Source organism: Apteryx mantelli, chromosome 5, assembly GCF_036417845.1.
Source record: "Apteryx mantelli isolate bAptMan1 chromosome 5, bAptMan1.hap1, whole genome shotgun sequence".
In the NCBI taxonomy this organism is placed as follows: Eukaryota; Metazoa; Chordata; class Aves; order Apterygiformes; family Apterygidae; genus Apteryx; species Apteryx mantelli.
The window spans coordinates 10634158-10656085 of record NC_089982.1 but is presented as its reverse complement, the minus strand read 5'-3'; the positions used below and the strand labels follow the sequence as shown (position 1 = coordinate 10656085).

General features: G+C 39.1%; 2 protein-coding genes across 2 annotated transcripts in view; both read right to left on the bottom strand.

The window, feature by feature from the left end:
- Positions 1-6030: 6030 nt before the first annotated feature.
- On the bottom strand, positions 6031-12889 carry COX18 (cytochrome c oxidase assembly factor COX18). Its single transcript, XM_013951495.2, has 6 exons — positions 12566-12889; positions 11104-11204; positions 10374-10537; positions 9147-9259; positions 7196-7303; positions 6031-6367 (listed from the first exon to the last, which is right to left on the bottom strand). Exons 1-6 carry the CDS (start codon positions 12887-12889, stop codon positions 6194-6196), a joined length of 984 nt encoding a protein of 327 aa, XP_013806949.2. The 3' UTR covers positions 6031-6193.
- Positions 12890-13347: 458 nt separating this feature from the next.
- The window catches only part of ANKRD17 (ankyrin repeat domain 17), a 95778-nt gene continuing 87197 nt past the window's right edge, over positions 13348-21928 (bottom strand). Inside the window, exons 30-34 of the mRNA XM_067297493.1 lie at positions 21109-21306; positions 19814-20062; positions 17866-18041; positions 17346-17510; positions 13348-15569 (exon numbers count right to left, since the gene is read on the bottom strand). Of these exons, the coding sequence (XP_067153594.1) occupies positions 15510-15569; positions 17346-17510; positions 17866-18041; positions 19814-20062; positions 21109-21306 (848 nt within the window). The 3' untranslated portion in view covers positions 13348-15509. The remainder of the gene's footprint in view (positions 15570-17345; positions 17511-17865; positions 18042-19813; positions 20063-21108; positions 21307-21928) is intronic.

Here is a 21928-nt window from a genome sequence, read left to right as displayed (position 1 = left end):
AAAATGTGGTTGCTGTTTTGGGATTTCTTTTCTCTTACCAGTTCAAAGATTAATAATATACTGACAGGTATACAGCACAGCTTAGCACTGCTTTTAGACATGCTTTAAAATACTTTTAGGAAGCATAGTTAATAGGGTTCTGAGAAAAACGGAGAGAAAGCAGGGGGCAAGTACACAAACCATAAGATAACAAAACTGCTTTAGGTTCAGTCATGGAGTGCCACATGGATATCCTTTGCACTGAATACATCATGCCTTGATGTTAAGCAACCAGTATAGCGAGCTCACTTATGCTATCCTTGTAAACAAATGGTCTGGTGCCTGTAAGGCACGGCTGGCTACTTCTGATTTATTAATCTACACAAGAACCTCCATTTTTGTTTTAAACCACTCAGTGGTCTCAGCCCTTACAGCTCCAGAGAAGCATTAAAGTACAAGTTAATACAGAACTAAAACCCAAATAGACAGATGGCAACCACAACATTATTTTTTTTCAGAGCCTCCTGATACCGAAACAAACATCATGGCTTTCCTTAAGGACCTAAGCAGGATTATTCAGCACTTAGCATTAAGGCAAATAAAAAGAATCTGAAAAAAGCCATGATATACTTGTTGTGCACTCTGACAGCTGACTTTCTTACTAAAGTTCAAGTTGCAAAACTGCTGCTGGTCTTGACCTTAAAATTCTCAGCAAACATGTATTTTTTTTTTTATTTTAAATCATGGAATTGTGGGACAGAGGCTTGAAGATATGAAGGGTTTGTGTGTGTATATATGCATGTATGTATCTATGAAGGTATATATATTGTTTCTCAACCAAAAAATAGAAGCTTTTTCCCCCTTTCCAGCCTCATCCCTTGCTTGCTAAGGGCTTGTGGTATCAGCTCTCAGACAAGACTGAAATATGCCTGAGGCATGTGGATTTCTTCAACCTAGGGTGGAACGTTTACTTCCTGTCTTACAGTTTATTTTACTATTTGTCCTGTCTTTTTTCTTCAACAGCTTTCAGACAGTTTTGTGGCTGAACTTCATGAATTGTCTGTCATGCCTGGGATGTTATTTAACAATCCTTTCTTCCAGTTTTTTCACTCACTATGTTGGAGTAGAAACAGTTACTGAATCGTACTTATTTCTGCTACTGTTTAAAGGTCAACATAAAGTTGTTAAGTGATCCCTGGGGTTTGTGGAGCTGACTTCTACTTTCTGGGGCTTTTCTGCAATGCTAGGAAAAACAATTTAGAAATTCCAGTGCTTTTGATTTTGGCAAGTATTTGAAGAACTTTTGCGGCAGTATCTGTCAGAAATTCAGAAATTAAACATACATAAATTAGAAATGTGTTTTTGTTTTACAGATAACTTATGGTTAGGGAGGATTTTGACAGATACTATTAACTTGTTCATATGTAGAAAATGGAGAGATCTGAGTCACTGTCTACTCCAGCGATAAACTGGAAAGTTAAGACACTTCTTCAGCCAGCAGGAAACAAAATGAGGTAGCTCAGCAGCTACTGTAATGCAAGGGTGTGGCTGCAGACACGAGAAACTATAGTCTGTATTTAGGGCTACAACACCATGCCAACCTACATTATGCCTGGCCTACTCTGACATAATTCAGAAATAAAAATATCAGTACAAGCTATCAGTGCTTTACTGGGAGAGATACAATTTTCAGTCTATAATTATGTCTGCTTCAGCCTGTTCCACAAACAAAAACATCCTCCATTTCTCCAGGCAGCAGAGCAGACTTGTGCCAGGCAGTGAAAGGACGACTGCTATGCAGGACATCCTTAAGCAGTTCTTTTTCTCAGTGGTTCCCCTTAGTGACAAATTCCATATGCATTTACACATTAGGGAGTTGAGGGGAGGAAAAAAAGGAAAATTATTCCTTTCCTCCGTTTTGTTCTTCCCTTGTTTGAGTGACATCTACAAAATACATCTTAGGCAAAATTGTCAATGTTTCTGACAAAGACAAAGCAGAACATTAAACTGCAGTAAAAGCTAGATACATTACTCTGAGAACAGCTGAGGAACAAAATTTTGTCACCTCAAGTTCTGGAACAGCTGAAACAAGGTACACAATACAGTTCATTTCATCATGGGAAAATTATGGACCTGCAGATAATTGTAACTGAGTGCACTACGAAATTTATCTCTCTGATCCACTTCAGTTAAATCATCTCCTCTGAGATGTATCTCAAAAGAAATAAAAGAACACTTCTCTCCGAGTATCTCTTTTTAATTAAGGGTACAATACTCTTCCAAAATGTCCAGGAAACCCAAACTGTTACGTTCATAACAGATATGTTAATATAAAGCAATCCTACCTGACCTTGAAAATGAACATAATCCTCTTTATAAAATTCTTCGGGTCAAGTCAGCTGTGTGAAGCATGGGTTGTGCTGTGCTCTCCACCATGACAGATCCTAAGTCTTTTACTACATTCTGTGTTTCTGAGGAATAGCAGTTCCAACTGTCATAATGTCTATCCACAAAAAGGATAATCAAATGTTTTATGTGTTGCATTACTGTTCACCAGATCTTAGCTGATTTAAAACTCTTTGGCCAGACAAGCCCAGAATGCTCTCCTTCCAGAAGCAAGGCGTCAGATGGTTAAATAATTTGGGTCTCATATCCTTCTTTTTCAACAATTGGTAAAATTGATGAGTTTTTTTCCCCACTTTTGGTATGAATATGCATTTTGTTTACCTCATATCCTTAGTTCCATGTACACTTCTTTTTCAACAAAAAAAATCAGTAGACACCAGAGAAAAGTTTGAACTTCTTTCCAGAGAAGAATAACAATGTTACAACCACAAAATAGTTTTGGCCTTCTGGGACTTCTACCCTGTAGATATGGAATCAATTATGCACACATTAAGAAGTAAAACATGAGACAAACAGAAAAACTTTCATGGAAGCTTCATCTCTGCAAGCTCTGTCTACTTATTAAAGGTAAGGAGCAAGGACAAAAACATTCCATTGGTATTCTCCAAACTTAAAACTTCAGCCCGAAACTGCAAATATTTTATAAATTTGGGTAAGTGTTCTTGGCAATGTAATGATGGAGTAAATAAGACACAAGCGACTTGCCAGTCAAACAGGGCACAGGAGTTGGTCAGAATCAGCCTGCAGAGTTCAAACTAGCAAAGTTGCAAGCACATCATGAGTTACTGGGCTTCCATGCAGAAAACGTCATGCATAGCTCCCGCTCTACCCCAAATCCTATCTGTGGTTCTCCACTGCACCTCTAGCAGTCCCCAGAAACAGGTACTTCAGAGGAAAGTGCAGGAAACATGTGAGAGGCAAATGTGGAATAATTCACCTCTAAGGACTCTCCCACTAGCCATGATAGTTTGAGATCAGGTTTAGTTCTGTCATGCGAGATTTGAAAAAACTTCGGACCCTTCTTATCCTTATGTTAACTCTAAATAGACTCATCTAGTCCAGTTCCCACTTAATCTGACACCTTAGAGTCATTAGTCCCTCAGTGTACTCTTTCAAGTCTTTACTTACTTTAATTATTTTGTGTACTTGTCAACAAATAAACTTACTACCTGACCTGTCGCTCAGAAAAATCACACAGTTTACACCACCCTAGTAAAGATGTCTTATAAAACAATTATAAATCCGTCCTGAAATAAGAGGGGTCTGCTCATGATAGTTAGTTACATGAGATCAATGACAATAGGCACGTGAAAGTTAGTTTCACCCGTGCCTTTGAGGTCTTAACCCTGGTGCCATTTTAGTCGAAGAAAAACTTGCCTTTGGCTTTAATAAAAGGATTAATAAACCCAGTAGAGTCCTGCTGCACTTTCTGAGGAGAAAAAACAGAAAGTCATTCTTTCTATAATTCTCTCATCAAAATCAAGAGCACTATTTCACTGACTTGCATTGCCTTGTTTTTCCATCCAACAAGACCTACTATCAACATTGTAAAGCGAGTCATTCTACAGCATTTAAATTGACAAGAACCATTCAGTTCATATACCAACACTCATAATCTCGCAAATGTATCTCCTTATTTTAAGACCATACCTATTTTCCTGTACTCACAGAAGCGCACAAATGTTTGCAAATGAGACTACAATCTTAGACTGAAATGTCAAAAGGGAACAATGTACCTTTTTTGGAGAGAGAGCTCATTACACAGTGCTACGCTCACCATTAGTGAAGAAACAACAACCACCATTGATCAGCATTTAGAATTCAGGCCTACACATTTCAGAACAGCTAACTTACAATTTTAATTGCTCCTCTCTAAAAATTAAGAAATGTGAATGCAGTGTATTATTAAATAAACCATACATACAAGTAGTAGAAATTGTGCAAATCAGTGCTTTATAGGAAGAAACAGATAGGTAAGAGGCTCACTGAGCCAAAGATTTGACCTGAGGCTACAGTGAGTCTGTTCTTTCTTAGGATGCTAAATAGGATGCTGCTGAAAATTCAGTACTACCCGTATAGAAACAGAAAATTGCATTCTCTTCTTGAGCTACATAACTGGCAATGCATCACCTGTAATACAGAATGTGCTCTGAGTTTTATACTTAAAAAAGGGGTTTTAAAGAATTTGTCATTCTTCTACAGACAAGACACAAGTAGAACCACAGAGTCATGTAGGTGGGAAGGGATCACTGGAAGTCCCTAGTCCAACCCGTGCTCAGAGTAGGGCCCGTTACAGCATGTTACTGAGGGCAAGTCTCACAATTGCCATCTCAGAGTCCCATCTTTTGCTTGAGAGTGGGGGGGGGGGGGGGGGAAGGGAGGGGCAACAGGGAACAAACTACCAAAAGAAATAAACCCAAAGATTCTAGTTGCTTTCTGCCAAGACAAAGGCAGGTGACTGTTGATTTGTTTCTGTTGTCTATGTCTGCCTGGCATTCCATCTGTTCCTCTCTTTCCCAATGCTAACCGCTTCTGTCGAATGCCAGAAACTATTTTTAAAATCAGTTCATCTTATCAAAGACTAACGAGCACTGACTTTATCAGGTACAGCATGAATCATCCTGTCTCTGTGATATGAGAACCATTTGAAAGCTAAGAATATAAACAATGCTTTGCTCTCTATCCTGACTTCTGCGTCTGCTTCTACAAGGAGGAAGAAAAGACATTTTTAGTAGACCATGTACTTGCACGGACTTCTGTGAAAAAGGAGATTAGTGCACAGAAGTTTCATCACGAGGTACATGTCTGACAACTTAGAACATACGTGAAGCAAGGTGAGACGTAAATCTGAATACTGCTAAAGGAAGTGCATACCTATAATTACATTGATGTTTGTATGAAAATAACTCAAACACAGGTCTTGAGGCATAACATATTTGCAGTTCACATTTAAGACTTACATTAGGATAAGAGATTTGATATACAGTTGCATAAAATACTTTGGTTCTTATCATTACTCATTCTTTTTCAAGGTGCTACTTATATCATTTTAACGTACATAATCAGCACCTGCTATGCTATTTTATTCATCCAGAAGAGACAGGAAGTGGCATCATGCCATCACTCAACAATTGATCACCAGAGAACATACCAAAAACCTGTCCTCCTAACTCCATATCTAATACACAGAAGACCTGAAAGGAAATGATTCTTTTTTCTGTAGTAATTCTCGCATTCCAGTCTCATTCACTTTCTGGCATTACCCACCAGCAAACACTTAGTTTTCTTCGCAGTTTCAGGAAAGCATCTATCAGAACTGTTACGCAGACCACCAGATGAACCACTCAATGAATCTGCACCAGTGTCTTTATTAGCAAAGACTATACATCACTGTGTCAGTCCGATTAATCCTCCCTCCCCTGCAAACTTATTCTTCACTAGTCCATAGGTCAGATCAGCTTCACTACAAAAAGGGAGCCTAGTTAAGCCATGGTTTCACTCAGTATTCATCTTCCCAGTATTTTACCACATTTCAGGAGACAAACTTCTATTCCTGGAACGTTCTACTTCAAAAAACCAGCATCCCTGAAACAAAACTTCCCAACCATCATACATATGTGCCAAACAATCATCTAGATCAGCCAATAAACTTATTAATGGCCAAACAGACGGCCAATGCTTTATTCAGAAAATAAATATAATTGCAGCCACAGCATTTTACAGTAAATAAGTACATTTCAATAAAACAGCACTTCTTAATTACCCATGCTATCTCTGTGGCATAGTTCTTCCAATAGTTCAAAACACATCATTTCTTAAAACGGTATTTGGTAGCGAGGGCAGAGACAATATCCCTGTAAGGAGTGTCCGAGTCAGATTTGGTCCTTGGTATGCAGCACAGTCGACGAAAGGTCGGAGAACGGAGCAACAGGTTATGTGAGAGTCCCATGAAACTTGACGACAACCAGTACAACGCCATGGACTGCAACAAGACAAATACCGAGTTCAGCCACCCTAGATGCAATGAAAACACTACCATTTTAGGCAGCTCTTCACAAACCACAGCCACTGGTAAATCCTAATTATTAAGAAAAATAACTCACCTAAATACACTCCTCTCAATAACAATAATGGCTTCCATTTCAAATGTATTTTTCAGTCTTTCTCAACTCTTCTGGGAAAAAAATGTCATCTACACTGAAGTTTGACAACAGCTCACAAATTAAATCATATCTTGCTTTAACATCTATGCTTCAGTTAAATAAACTTGATGAATCAAACAACTAGATAGACTGATTTCTTAATCACTGTGAAAATATACATTCAAACAAGTAAAACACTAGGTTAGAAAAAGAGAAACAAGTGCTTTAAGAAGCTCACAGAAAATTTGCAAATCTAAAGTCTAAGTTGTTCTCCTCTTACGGTAAGCTAATACTCAGCACAGTTTCATCTATAACTCCTTATACAAACTTTCCCTCTACTTTTTAAAATTACAGAAAAGATGCTAACTCACTTTGAATTTTTTCTGATCTCTATCTTGTGAAAATGACGTTTAGTAACAGTAAGTTTGTAGATTCTTCCCTCTCAGTATTAGACCAAAATATTCCAAACGTATTAAGAATTTAAATGCACACTTAGACAAAACGTTGGTTTTTTTAGGGCACAATATAACAGAGACTATGGTCTTCTAAATAGATCAGGCATTTGGACCATCCTTTGAGCACTGCAAATATATGAATTAGGGCCAAAAGAGTCACCCGTGTGTGACTCCGTGTCACCCGTGGACACATCATTAAGATTTTGGACTTACCGAGGGGACAGTTGCAGCGACAGGGATCATAACTACTGACACCACTCGAATGAAATTTGTAGCTAATTTCTGGAACTTGGTAGCTTTCAGTTTTTGTAAAGCAAAGACCTGAAGGAAAGAGGGGGAAAAAAATCCAAAGATATGAAGATAGTTCTTTTTTGAACAACTAAAATCAAAGAAAAGGTTACAACGGGGTTTCCCATAACCCAGTATTCTTGCTCACCTATTGTTTTCATTTTCTAAATATCCATTTCAACTAAAGTACTGGTACATTCTTCAGTTTAACTCACTTGATGCCTTAAATGCTCAATCCCTCACAGAAAATGTACCAACCTAACAGACTACCCATCTAAATCATCTGAAGAAAACATCATTTTACATAGTAGCTTTTGCACATGAAAAATTTCCTTGAGCACATCCTCTGAGGAAAGGCTGCTGAGAGGAAACAGACCAAAAATGTTCGGCTGGTAACTGAAAGTAGAAGAATAATATCTACAGTCACACACTGACTTTTATTCTCCTAAAATAGTGTTAGCCCACAAAACTTAGAAAAAAAAAATGAAGCTGAGTAAGAAGGAAATCCAGATGGCTAGAGTTCAATGAGGACAACTAACAGAAACATTTAGGAGTAAGAAAAACATTTCCATGAAGTTATCCAAAAATATGGGAAGACTGTATTTTTTTGTTTCTGATGACTTATCTCCCTGATACTGCTCCAAGGTTGAGGATTTCTCAATGTATCAAAAAGAATTTCTAATATTGCTCATTTCAACCATAAGCCAATTTTCCTTCCTAGAAATACAATGAAATACTTGTTTCGATCCAGCATCCTCTATACCAGGATTCAGCCTGACAACACAGAAAGAATGTACAAAAGGAGAGCAAGGATTCTCTAGACTGTTCAGTAATATTACAGCTGAAAATACTGTGTTCACGAAGAATATAGTCCTGTTTACAATATAACAAATGTATTGCAAAAGTCAGTTCTGAAGAAATTTTATACAAACGGACTTGCCTGATGTCTCTGCAGCATGTATAAAGTGTATTAAAAAGGAAGTTACTTTGTGAAATGAAGACATATCACTCTGCCCAAAATGTTATGTTTACTTTCTATTTTTAGAGTGCCAGGTGTACATATTACAATACTCTGTGAGCGCTTAGTAAAAATGGGGCTGCCTACTTCTGAGGAATGAAAGCAAACTGATTCTCTTACTAGAAAGAAGATTTTTTTCAGGCATTTATCGAAGCAGAACCAGAACTCTATCTGCAGAAAGGCAAAAACATGATACTTGCTTGTTCGAAAAACACGTTCAGAGGTAAGGACAAGATGCACTGACTGAAGGAAAAAAAACTCATAATCTTGACGTCCTTGTCCTTTAATACCTTGGCTTTCATAACATCATCAGAAAGTCACTCTCTGCCTAACATTTTCTTTAAATCTTATTTTGTTTCTTCTTATTAAATGGCCTCTGTTTCTTTAGGACATCACCTAGCACTCACATCAGCATCATTTACATACACACCTTAGCAGTTATCTATACCATTTCACCACAGAAAGCTAAGCTACTACTAAATGCAAAAGCAGTAACATTGCTATTACTGAAAAACAAAACAAAACAAAAAACATGCGTTTTGGATGCTTAAAACCCAGTAAGCTCATTACGGTATTCTTGTAAGAGAAACTTCAGTCAAGACCAACTTTTATTGAGGCTAAAGTAAAGTAAATGAAATAGCTCTGTGAAGTCACATTAGAATTTATCATCTCTAAACAAGACAAGCGCACAAACTCATAGAACAATTATGCAGTTTTTCAGTTCTGTCCAATGTGTTGAAGCAGTCATAATCTGAGTTACCATGGCATTACTGTGTTTAGAACTGGGTAAGTATGATCTTACAATTCTAGAAAAAGAACTATCCTTTTGGAATCATACCATTTGCTTCACCAACATACCTCCACTATCAGCAAATTCATAAGCCCAAGTGAAACGGGCAAAATCCACGTAGAATCTGGTGCTGTGAGGTCTGTAAACCACAATGTTCCACCTGTTGAAAACTGTTCTTGAACTACAAGAAAAGTTTAAAGAGCATTTGTAATTAAACACAATTTTCTATCTCAAGTTACTCAGAACTGCTGAATATTCCATTTAAATCACCCAAGTTACTAGATTCACTGTTTACATAATCAATATAAAATCTATTTAAACAGAGAGTATGAAATTTTTGGTGTAAAAGACTACATGTCAAGGCAGTCTGCTATTACGACAAGGAAGAGATGGTGGGAGATACAGGCTGAGTTCCAGGTTATCTCATGATAATCCTCTAACTCAGGTAAACCAGTGATGAAGATTAGCTTGACGTGGACCAGCTTTTCACAAGGCAACAAGGAGTACATGCAGTGCAGGAACCTACAGTGACTAAATATTTTGTGCTGTTGAAGTATATTTTCTTAATAAAAGTACAACTTGCCACATTTTTGTTTTTAGAAGTACAAATAAGCTCTTTTCTACAAAGTCAAAATAACAACATGCTTACTTAAAAAAACCCCAAACTTTCCACATAAATATATTACCTCACATGAAACTTCACATGGAAGAAAAAGCTTTAGATTAATAGCAAACATACTGTTGCATGGGTTGCACTGCTTTCTAAGCATGTTCTGAACAAAAAGATCCAAAGACAGAAATTTTTCCAGTAACTCTGCCTTCAGGAGAGCACAAAATAATTAAATACCCATGTAACAATATACTGTACAGTGTATATATATGTAACAATACACAATATAGCCTAACAATATAGGCCATGTTGTTCCCAGAGTTCAGATTCCACTACTGCTTTTGAAGAGGCATCCTACAAAGCTCACAACCCTATTACAAAGGAGGAGAGCATGTAAGCTGAGATCAGTGATACTTTTTTAACAGTTCTGGAACCCACCAGCAGCTACTGCAAAAGTTCAGACCAGTACTGTTTACTACAGCACTGCAGGTACAACATAACTAATCCAAAACCTTGGAAATCGCTTGTTATTTTTATTAGGTATTTAACTATGCTTGAACTATACAGAGTTTAAAAATTTAAGAGGGGTTTTTAGATCAACTAAGATATCAAACTCAGGAGATCATGTTCTTTAACGAACAAGGTATGAAAATGACTGTTTTGTGCATCTGTTCAGAGCGATCACCTTCTGAGTCCGTGACACCAACACTGCAGTTGCGCAAAGCAAGGGACACACAGACCCACATGGGAATCTGCACCCACATCAATAAAGTGGCTTTGAAGGGGTGGCAGTTGTCTCGAACGTACAGTTCTGTAATAATCCTCCGTAGATTCTTCTTAAAATGGAACCTTATAAGAAAAAAGCAAATTAAATCCTCTTACAAAATTTGTTATAAACTTCTGAAATAACAGTTCTACAGATTGTGCACATTAGATTGGCTTATTTAGGTACAACTCTGGAAAATTTGAAGATATTTTCTCTTGAAACATATCTCTCTCCTCTGCCACTCCCCTTCCCTCTCATCTTTTAGCCCCTTTCCTTCAAGCAGCTTCAGTGTCCAAACTTAGATACACTGCTGCTGCACAGGGAGCAGAATTATGCTACGACAATGAACTGGACCTCAACCATTTCATAAATAGTTTACAATTCTCCTAACGATACTTAGAACCATGGAAATTTTAGTCACTCCTAGACTTGACTCTATAATCTTAAATCTGTAACAAGTTCAGGGCTTCAAAAAAATGGATATTTTCTGAAAAGCAATATAACCAACACAAGTTACAAAAGCAGTAAAAAAAATCTAAGCTTTGCACAACAGCAGAATCATTTTGTAGGGCTGCTGTTTGTAGGGCCTTTTCCTCCCCCCCCCCCAGTCCGGAACAGATTTGTGAAGTATATACAATCATCATCTTACCTGGCAACCTTTTCAGACCAACCCAGTTGCTTTCCACAAACAGAAACTTCGTAACGAAGACGCTCAGCTAGTTTCTTAATTTCAGGCTGCAAATTTTCCAACTAGCTAAAGAAAAGGAAACACGTTTATGCAACAGACTAAAAGAGGTACTCATAACAAGCCGTTCCTCTCCCCACGCGGTACTGCACATATACTAAAAATTACTGTAAAATACAGGGCACAAATATATAAGCACCTTTAATCTGTAAATAAAATGAATGCATAACAAAGCTAATTAAAAATATTTCCAATAAGAATCAAACAACTAGTAGCTTACTAAATGAGATACAGCCAGAATTTGTTTTTGTATTTTGTTATTAATAAGCATGTTTACGCTCTCATACAGCGATTGCAACCAACTACTTCCCATAACAAAAAACCTTTAATACAACCTCAAACAGAATTAAACCCCAGCACGACATGACTCTACAGTCAGTGAAATCACTGTCCTAAGGAACAAGCACAGACTCCATTATACAACAGTACAACAGGATTTTCACTTCTGCAACCAAAAGAAAAGGAAAAAGAGAGAAATACTGGTAAAGAAACAAATATGCTTTAACTTAAAATTTAAATTACGTCTTCTGCAGTAATGCTTTCTGACAGTCACTGAGGAACCACGTCTAATACACCTCTCTTTACCCATCTGTCCTTTCCCACAATTCCCCCACAGGTAGCATACATTGCAGTAAAGAACAAAGCTCTAACTGATTCCAAATCAGACTGAGCTCTGACAGCTGGGATGCACCACCCTAAAAAGTTCATGACTTGGAAAAGAAATAGCACGGCATGCAAAAAGAGATGTTCTTCAAAGGATGCATCCAAGAAACACCCTTCTCGATACCACAGAACCAGAAAGGCTCCTCTACCACTGTGGGCGCAACATATGATCTCTTTAATAACTCCACCTTTACCTGTGAGAGAAAGCAAAGTATTTAAAAGATTTTACTAGAGCAGTTTTACCCAGATTTTTGTTTAATTTAACGTGGCTGGCCACAGAGAGCACCTAGCATGTGCTGAGTCTCAGGCAAAGCAACTAAATTCCTATACTGCTACCAAGATGAAATACCTTCCTATCTTTCTTTTTTATTTCGACTGTGCATTTTTAAGCACAGAAAAGCGCAGAAAAAAAGTGGTGCCGGGGCCACATGACCCCATGCAGCAGAAGCAGACCCCAGGGGAAAGGAGGAACTAGGGCCATGCCCAACCTGCTGCAGTTTTGTGGAAAGGCGCCCGCAGCAACGCCCGACCCGGAGGTCACGTCCCCTCACCCCAAGCTCCCCGAGATGCGCTAGCCGTGCCCGCACGGTCCCTCATGCAGCAGGACACGGGACAGCGAGGGGAAAGGCGTGCGAGGGGCGCGGGTCAGGGCAGGGCAGCCACAAGCTGTCCTCGGGGCGGAGAGTCAGCGGCCCGGACCCACCTTGGCCAACAGGCAGCTCTGGTGCGCGGCGAGCGGCAGGGTGACGGCGGTGCGGAGCACAGCGCCGCCGCACACGATGGTGGCCCACCAAGGCAGCCCGGCGGCGGCCTGCAACGCCAACAGCCCCCCTTCCGCCCAATGCACAGGCGCCGACTGCGCCAGCCACTCATACCACCCACCGGGGCTCCCGCTCGGCGCCGCCGCCGCGACCGCTAACGGCCAGCTCGGCGCGCGCGCAACGGCCGCGCCCCTTAAGCGCCGGCTCGGCGCGCGCGCAGCGGCCGCGCCGGGCCCTCGGCACAGCGGGCGCGCGAGCCCCCACATCCCCCAACGGCCGCTCCGCGCGCGCCTCCTCCGAGAGGAAGGGGAGGGCGCGTGACGGTGTGCCCCGCGCATGCGCCAACGGCCAAGGCGGAAGGCGCGCTGCAGGCACCGGGGAGGCCATGATGAGCGAGGGTAGGGCGAAGGGCGATTTATTAACTGCCCTTTGCTACCAAGTGTCCAGTGCTGCTGGATCCCCCAGAGAAAGGGCGGTTATACATCTCAGAATGCGAGGGGATTAATTTCCCTTACATGGAAGGAAAAAACAGGAACGAAGCAGTGTTGTGATCACACAAGGACAATGTATTACACCACATTAGTCTCTGGTTTTAAAGAATAATCTCACTTATGGCTCACTCCACTTATGTTATGCTTTTCCATGAAAGAGGGAATGGCATATGTGGTGAAATACCTAGAGATAATTCTTTTTTTTCCCCTTAATAAAGAAGACCTGCCAGGTCTCAAAAGAGTATGTTCCTTTTTTTATTGTTCAAATAAAACGCATTACATTTGAAATATAAAAGATGCATCTTAAAAAAAAAAATGTTCCTAGTACAGACTTCTAAACACCCCAGGATTTTATTTAACAAGCTGGATGCCACAAATGTAGCACCAAGGCTATGCACCCCTGTCCACAGGTTTCATTTTCAAGTCAACAAAACACAGGTAAGAAACCACATCCTAAGAAAACCTGTTTTTTTGACCCATGGAATACACTGTTGTAATAAATAGTGAGCAGTATTTCTTAGAAGGATTATTTCAGAGTAAGAATGCAAATAATCCTAATTAGCACTTAAGCATTAAGCACAAAATTCTAGGAAAGGGTAAGGTTATAGGGAAGGCTTGAACAGCACTGTTCCCCACTCTCAGTAAAGTGCTGAAATGGGATTTAAATCATTAACCTGTTTTTCAGTTTGGTATGCATTTTGAGCCAACTAATTTGTTACACAGTATAGTTTAGTTCATCAAATAGCTGGTAAAGTGAGTTTACTTATATTTAGAGCATTTTCAAAGGGCATGTGTAGGGTCACTGATGTGCACAAAAATGATGCTTCTTTGAAAAATCATTTTTTTTCTTCTGGCCTTTTAAGGAGTATCATAATGTATTACAAAATAGTGTTTCTAAAATTCCAGCCTCTAAGTCAGACCATCTAACTAATCTGGGATGTTTCTTCAGCTGAAATGATTCCAAAGATGTCTCACAATAGTAACTTTCAACAGAAGGGACCGAAGGGTTAAAATCTGAGTGACAGCATAGGAAAGAAGCAAGCTTTCTTTTAGCCTTCCTCCATGCAGAATAACCAGTAACAAACCATGTGTCCTGTGCAAGAAAACCACATTTGACTTGTAGATGTACTTTAAACCATACATACACACACTGTACTGCTATCTTGACTCAGGCTCCGTGTCAGGGCTGACTGAGGTTTGCCTCAGAGGATGCAGCAATTTGCTTTACAGAAGGGGTGTGCAGTCCAAGCAACTTCAAGTGAAGAAGGCAACAGCTACTGAGGATGACCATAAGGAAATTTTAATTTGGATTTCTGAAGATAAACCTGCATGAGACAGTGACCCAGTTCAGACCACCATACCACCTGCTAAAACAAAGCCACTTATTCTGAAATAAGCCTTCATCTGCAGCCAGTTTTTATCAGTGAAGCTCTACTAAAACTGCGAGTGAATGCTTTCCTCTTGAAATAACACACAGAAAGTATGTATATTTTGAACCACCTTTTGTAGGCAAAGGAAGGAACCAGAGGAACAGAAGCTCTGGGAACACTCGTGGAACAGAACAAACCTTGCTGCATCAACCCAATTTTAAGAATTATTCTTAATAAATGCTGCAGCATGATACATTTACCACATTTATTGGGCAAGTACAGGAGTTCATGTGGAGACAACTCTGAAGATGCCAAAAGGCTTCCTCAGGCATTTTTTGCTGAAAAGCCTTTCAAAGAAGAAAAATGGAAACTCTTAGTATCTTGTTACAACTGATGTATGCCTTCTCAAAAAAATCCAACACATCTGGAAAAAAAGTCTGATAATGCCTGTTTTATACTGTACTTAAATTACACAAGTAGAAAAGTGATGCTTATTAATAGTTTAATGTATGAAGGAAACATCCAGATTTCTGAATATGAAGGTACATATCTCACATTAATTTAAGTCTACATAAAGTAGAGCCTCTATACTGACATATTGAAATTTACTTTCTGCTTAGCCATTTGTTATGTAAACAATTGTACATTTATTTGCCATTCTAAAACTTCAGGATCAAGTTTACATAATTTTGCTAAATTTCTGTGTTTGCTCAGAAGCAGTTTACAGTACTAAAACCAACCAGCCAAAGAACAGCTTCAACAGAAAGTTATGTCAAAAAAAAAAAAAAAAAAGAAAAGAAAAAAAGGGAAAGAATAAAGGCTAACTAAGTTGAAACGTATGATGGTGGGGAATGGGTGGTCACAATGTTCACAGAAAAAGGTCAGTTAGTAAGTTCTTCTGCAAAAAGCCTACACACTTCAGTCAAGCACATCAGTAGAATGATCTGGGAGCACATAAACTGTTTCTGCCATTTGTGTTTTCCTTTGCAAAAAAAGGAATCTCAAGGCTAGCAAGTTGATCCCACTCAGCCAAGTTGGTTCATATGCACACTGTTCATGTGAGGTGTCCAAGTTCCAGTCCACACCTGAAAGAGAGAACTTGATTTAACACCATACTTGTGGGCTGCTCAAAATATTTCAGAAATGCCAATTACACCAAAATGCTTACAGCTCCCACTGCATTGAAATCAATTCCAACGCCAGCCAGTGCAACTATCAATCATCAATAAACCACACTGAGTTCATTTCATGACTTGTTTTTCCCTCCTGTAATTCAGGAGAGAAGAGGGCTTTTGAAGAGGAAACAGGATTTTTCACTTTTCTGCCTGTAGCTTTTCCACTTTGGCCACATGTTCCATCTACATCTTCCTTTCCATATAGTGCAAAAAATCCCTTCTCCCAGCCCAACTGCTTTCCTTAACAGCTCATCCAAAGAGAAATCAACACTATTAGGCCACCAATTCCTCCAGCACAGCAACACTGATATAATATATATTTTAGCTTTCTACAGGAAAAATGTATCCCTTAAGACCAAGGAAAATAAGTATGACCTCAAAGCATCCAGGTCCACTGTCCAGGAAAAATAACAGGACTTTGCAAGGGCAACACCTGAAGACCTCCAGTTTTCAGAACAATAGGCTATTGTTCCTCTTCAGTTGAAGAGATTTCAGTTCAGAGAATTAAGAACTTGGTTTCTGACACCCTGAATTGTTTTTACCAACTCACACCACCACCCTCAGCTCTAGGAAAACCCAAGTGCAACAGAAGTAAAACCTTTGTGGGACTGTGTTTTTTCATTAAGCCAGAAGTTGGCAAATTGTGGTAAAGAGCCACTTCAGAGCAATACATGAATTGTGCCTAACAACAAACCACTTACTCTGCTGCATCCCTACTGTCTGGCAGGGCTGCTGCCTGCTCCTTGGATGTTCCCAAGCAAATTCAAGTCCAGAAATATCTTTATTTAGCAACAGTATCACAGAGCTCAGTGTATAATGAAATATAAACACAGGATTTAACATCACAAGAACTACTGATGATCCGTTATTATTTTAGTGGCTGTCCAAGCAGAGCCAAAAGGTTTAGGGGAATGTAATCCCTGTACATAAGTTCTATTTAATGGGAAGACCTATAACCCAGGAAAGATCAGAGCAATTGCTAAAAACATTAAGGAAGAGCTACTTTCTCCCTTTTCATGTGAACTCCCAACACAGTGAAGACATTATACCTTTTAGAGCCTAATAATAGTCCTTTAGAGTCATGCTGTACCCCCTTCTTCAGAAAGGAAGGCTTACATAACAGCAAATAATAAACATCATCTCTCACAAAGGCAAACCCATTGGTTTATCCCAAATGTGGATCTGCCCTCATGTCAATCATAGCAATTTTAAGAAAATATATATAGTGTAAAACTAATGATCTTTTCTGTAGGGACTTGTCTGCAGCACATAATCAAAAAAGCTCATCTGTAGTAATTGACCACAGGTCTACTCTAGTTACAGAATAAGCCGCTTTCCTAAACTCAACTGGAAGGCAGCTTCCCAATTCTCAAGCACGATTATGTTCACAGAAGTAACTATAAGCACTCTCTGTTAAACTGTATTAGCTTGATGCAGATTTTCTCTCAGGAAAACCTGTGCTTATTTCTGGAGAGATGACTAATGTTTATAAGTTGTCACAGTATGCATACACAGCACTCGGTGCTGTAATGAGTAGGGGGTGTATCAGCTCATTAGAGAAACGAACAAAACCAGGCAGCACTGTATAAAGCATCTCTCATACCTCCTCACAGCTAGAATGTTTGTCTTGACCACATTATTTTTTAGGTTAAAGCAAAACCATGGATAAAAAGATCGAAATATTACCGTCTGAGGCCCGTTATTTTCTGTGGAATTTGAAACCATCTTTATCAGCGAGTTCCAAGATGGGTCAGCAGCATGAGGCCCATTAAATATAGGACCTCCAGTACCATCTGTGATGGGGGCTACTGGAGGAATCATTGCATTCCCATACACAGAGAAAGGCATACCCTTAAGGAGGGGAAAAAACAAAGAATCAGTATGTATTCATAAATGCTAGTAATACTACACATACAGAATGACAGAAAGGAATGCATGTTACAGAAATTCTCCATCTTAAAGCAGTATTAGAAAACTTAAGCCTAACAACTCCTTTCTATGCATTTATTTTTTTCTTAGCTCAGAAAGCATTAGACCATTTTTTATTAAATCTAGGTTTCCTGCAACATTGTAAAGGCTGGTAAGTATTTTACCTCACACACGCTCAACAGTGCAGGTGCACGATACCTCAAGTTTTTTATCTGCCTCACACACAAACATGGAAATTGAGTAGCACAGTGCATATCAGCAACGACAGGATCATTACCCCGACTTTTGGGAAGTCCATGTATCCTGCAGGAACAGGCTGATGGAATGTACCGGAAGGCGTCACGATTCCCGTACTGTCGCGCTCCATCGCTTGGTGCGAAAACACTCCTGGGTCCGACATGGGCCTGTGGATCATGTGGCTTCCCATTCCACTGTGACACCAGTCCACTTTATCTAATGGAGAGACCAACATGTTATTTTATGTTATTACACATAACACACACTAATCATCCATTTTCCCAACCTAAACATTTGTGCACTAGAACATTTATGAAGACAATGGCTCAGTTTATGATTCCCATACCTCTCTGGATTAATATCTTTGTGCATGTGGGATGGAGCACATCAGAAACAGCACCTGTGTGGAGAGACACTCCAAGGCAAGAACCTCATGCAGCGGCAAAGAGGGTTGAAACGTAACATGCAACTAAGGTGTAGCCCCCGCAATTTTTCTTCAACTGAAACATAAAACTGCCGTTTGCAGTAACTCTCCCTCCTCCGAAAACCCTAAATTCTTGGCATGTGTGGTGCTGCAAAGGGGTATGTATGCTATGAAGGTAATTTGCTCCACTTCCATTCTCTTGAGCTATTTCATAAACACACAGACACAGAAAGTACTTTTTACACACAAAACCAGGAAATGACCAGCCAGAGATGTGTGCTTATATTCTAATTATATTAATTTACTAGAGGCAACTGCTGTAGAGTTATTATGATTAACATCTAAAACATTCAGTGAGCCAATTTTCCAAATAAAATAAGGTAAATTTAATGGGGGGGGGGGAGGGTTTGCAGGCACGCTGCGGAGAGAAATACATCAACATTTCTGAATCCATCCTAATTCTCAACAAGAGTTTATCAGTTAGAGTCGATTCCATTATAAGCTGAAAAATCTAAATGCTAGAGTAACTGCACAAATTAGAAATAAAGCAACATTACCAAAACAAACCAAGACAGACATCAAGGGAAAATTTTATGTCTAGACAGCTTGGTTCAAAATATTCAATTTCTAAAGCCCTACAGATGAATAGCCTATGACAACAAAGAGACCAGGAAAACAACATTAGTGAAATGAAAAAGGCAAAAGCTTCGGATCCATCCTAGCTATTTTGCATTTGGGAGATGGGGGCGGGGGAGGGAACAGGACAGTGTGCTCATCACATGAGAAGAACATGCACTGTTTGTCTATTAAAACCTAAACATGTTTTGTCTGTTCAGTCAAGCAGTGCAACAGGTTGTCAGGAGAGCTTGAGCAGTTTCCATCCTTGGCCATTTTCAACATCAGATTGGATAAAGCCCTGAGCAACCTGACTCAGTTTTACACAGGAGGTTGAGATGACCCTCCACAGGTCCCTGCCAACCTCAATTATCCCACCATCCTAAAAAGTCAACTTTTAAATAATCAGTCCAAAATAAATTGCATCCTAGAGTCCTAACATCCCATTGATAACAAGCATTTTTAAGGAATTCTTAAATACTGAATTCCAAAAGACTGCAGAAAAGCTAAGATCCTTGTGTGAGCGAAAGACAAATAGGGTGATTGCACAGAACAGTGGAAAACCAAATGCAGAATATAATCTATTAAGAAAAAAAGGAACAATGTCAAAGTTGATGCTATATAAATTTTATGGTTCTCATAAGAAAAAAGTTTTAGCTATGAATTAAATATTAATCTTTACTGTACAAGGTGATGTGTTCATGAACAAAAATATATCCAATTATCTTTGAAAGCCTTCATTTCCCCTCCTCTTAAATGTATCGATCCTCAATCAGTTCATGCCTGTACAGGATAGTATTACTTTCCTTGTTATTTATTACTTCAAGTTAGAAGAAACCTTCACAGCAGAGACACCCTTTTCTGCATTATCTTTCAGCTCCAAAGCAAAGTTAGGAAAACATATTACAGGGAACTACAAGCACAAGAATGTCTATTAAACACTACGCACCTTGATTTGCACCTATACCTTCAAAGGACCAGATACCACTATGTCCCACTGGAGCAGCTAAGTTGCTCCCAATAACAGATGGTGTAGAAGTTCCAGTTTGTCTAATACGTGCAGACCGTTCAGTCCCAATTGGAACAGGAACTTTTCTGTCCTGAGAAACATTATTGGGTTTTTCTGATCCCAAGGACACTGCTGAAGGGGCGGGAGACGGTGCTCTTACTCCAGAAGACACTGACTGAGCAGGAGATTCTACAAGAAAACAAGAGAATTCAGTAATGTCAACGATACCCTCTCAAGTCACCGTGAACCTATTCTTTTACGTCAAACCATACACCAAACAAGTGAAAATGAGTAGTCTGTTAGTGCCACATTTGAACGGCAGACACTTTAGCATAATTTGAACAGTTTTACTTTCAGATCAGACATTCATCTATTTAATTTCTTACATAAAGTGATTATTGTACACCATCAGCTACTGAACATGCAGTGCAACTGATCCAAATAGACAGCTGAAAATTGTAACCCAGCATTACTGTCCATCAGCGATACAGGATTTCAAGATTATATCCAAAAGCATAGCTCACGTAGACCCATGTTTGCTTTTGTTGGTTTAAATCCTCGGTATGTTTTTTTATTATTATCGCCAGCAAAATAAAACAACTAGATGAATTTGTTCCCTAAATAACTCAGTATTCAAAAAAATTTTCTGTCCACAAAACAACTCAGCAAAACCAACACTGTAGAGGTCAACAATAGTGAAGGAAGGTACCAGAATCTGCATTTAGCATTTCCTCCTGGAATACATTACACAGCTCAGTTTCAAGAGCATCAAAAAGCCTAACCAACCATCACTGTATAACTAGCTTTAGTAAAGCATCATTACATACTTCACACAACTCGCACTTGGAGTATTACCTTCACAAAACCAAAAAAAACCCCAGACCATTCTTTGTAGAATGACAAAAGAAAAATTTAAAAAACCTGTCAGAGACTTAGCAAACAGTCCAATGTTAATTATGAGATAGAGAACTCCAACAGCACAACCATACTCAGCTATTAAAAAAATTAATAAAAAAATTTTAAAAAAGCAAGCACTGGAGATCAAAACTTCCACTGGAAAATTTTTCTTAAAGCCTCTCGATGCCTAGTTCTAAAATATATCCCTCCCCCACCCCACCCAAGTTAAAAACAGCCAAAAAAAGGAAAAGCAGCAAGCTACTTCAAATAAGCAGCATGCAAGGCCATTTCATTTACACAATAGCTTCTCAACTAGTTTCCCACTGACTAGAACTCACCATTTGATGCTGATGAACATGGAGGCAATAAACTAAGTGGGGAAAAATGCTGTCTGTTAAAATTAGCAGCTGCAGGTGGTCCTCCCAGAGGTGTCCCAGGTGCATATATCTGACCTCCCGAAAGGTTTGAGGCAAAATTACCCAGGTGTGTAGAAGAAGGTGTTACAGAAGCATAGGGTGAATCCATACTGACAATACCTACAGGAGAAATTGGCACAAGTGACTCCCACTACTGAAAAAAAACTCTGTAAAGACATCTCTGTAAAGAAGTCTCCATTATAAGGGAAAATAATGAGGAAAGGAAGAATATCTGTATCCAACCAACTGGCGATTTATTTTTTTTTTTAATTTCATGAAGAGAATTGGGAGTCTTAAGCTTCTTACTCAGCACAGCTGCCACATACTGTCAAGACTTGCAGATAAATCAAGAACAATTCATATGTTACCATGCAGATATCTTGAATGACAAAGAATTGAAGGAACAGAATCCATGTTCTGATATAACTGCATGTCAGCATGATAACAGCATTTTATTAACCTGTAACTTAAGCTTTGTATGTTTGTAAAGCATAATTTCATACTAAGAATAGCGCAGACAATACTCAAGTTTTTGTACTTTCGCCATTCAAGTTTTAATTCATTTCAAAAAAAATAATATGCATATAAGCACCAAGATCCATCTTGAGGCATTTTCTTCCAACTCAGGGATGCATTTTCAATTGTTTAAGAAAATGGTATCTAATTAAGATTAAGTGCCACCAATTCTAGAAGAGCAATTCATCTTAGCAGAGATACCCAAATACAAAAATTGCATCTCCCC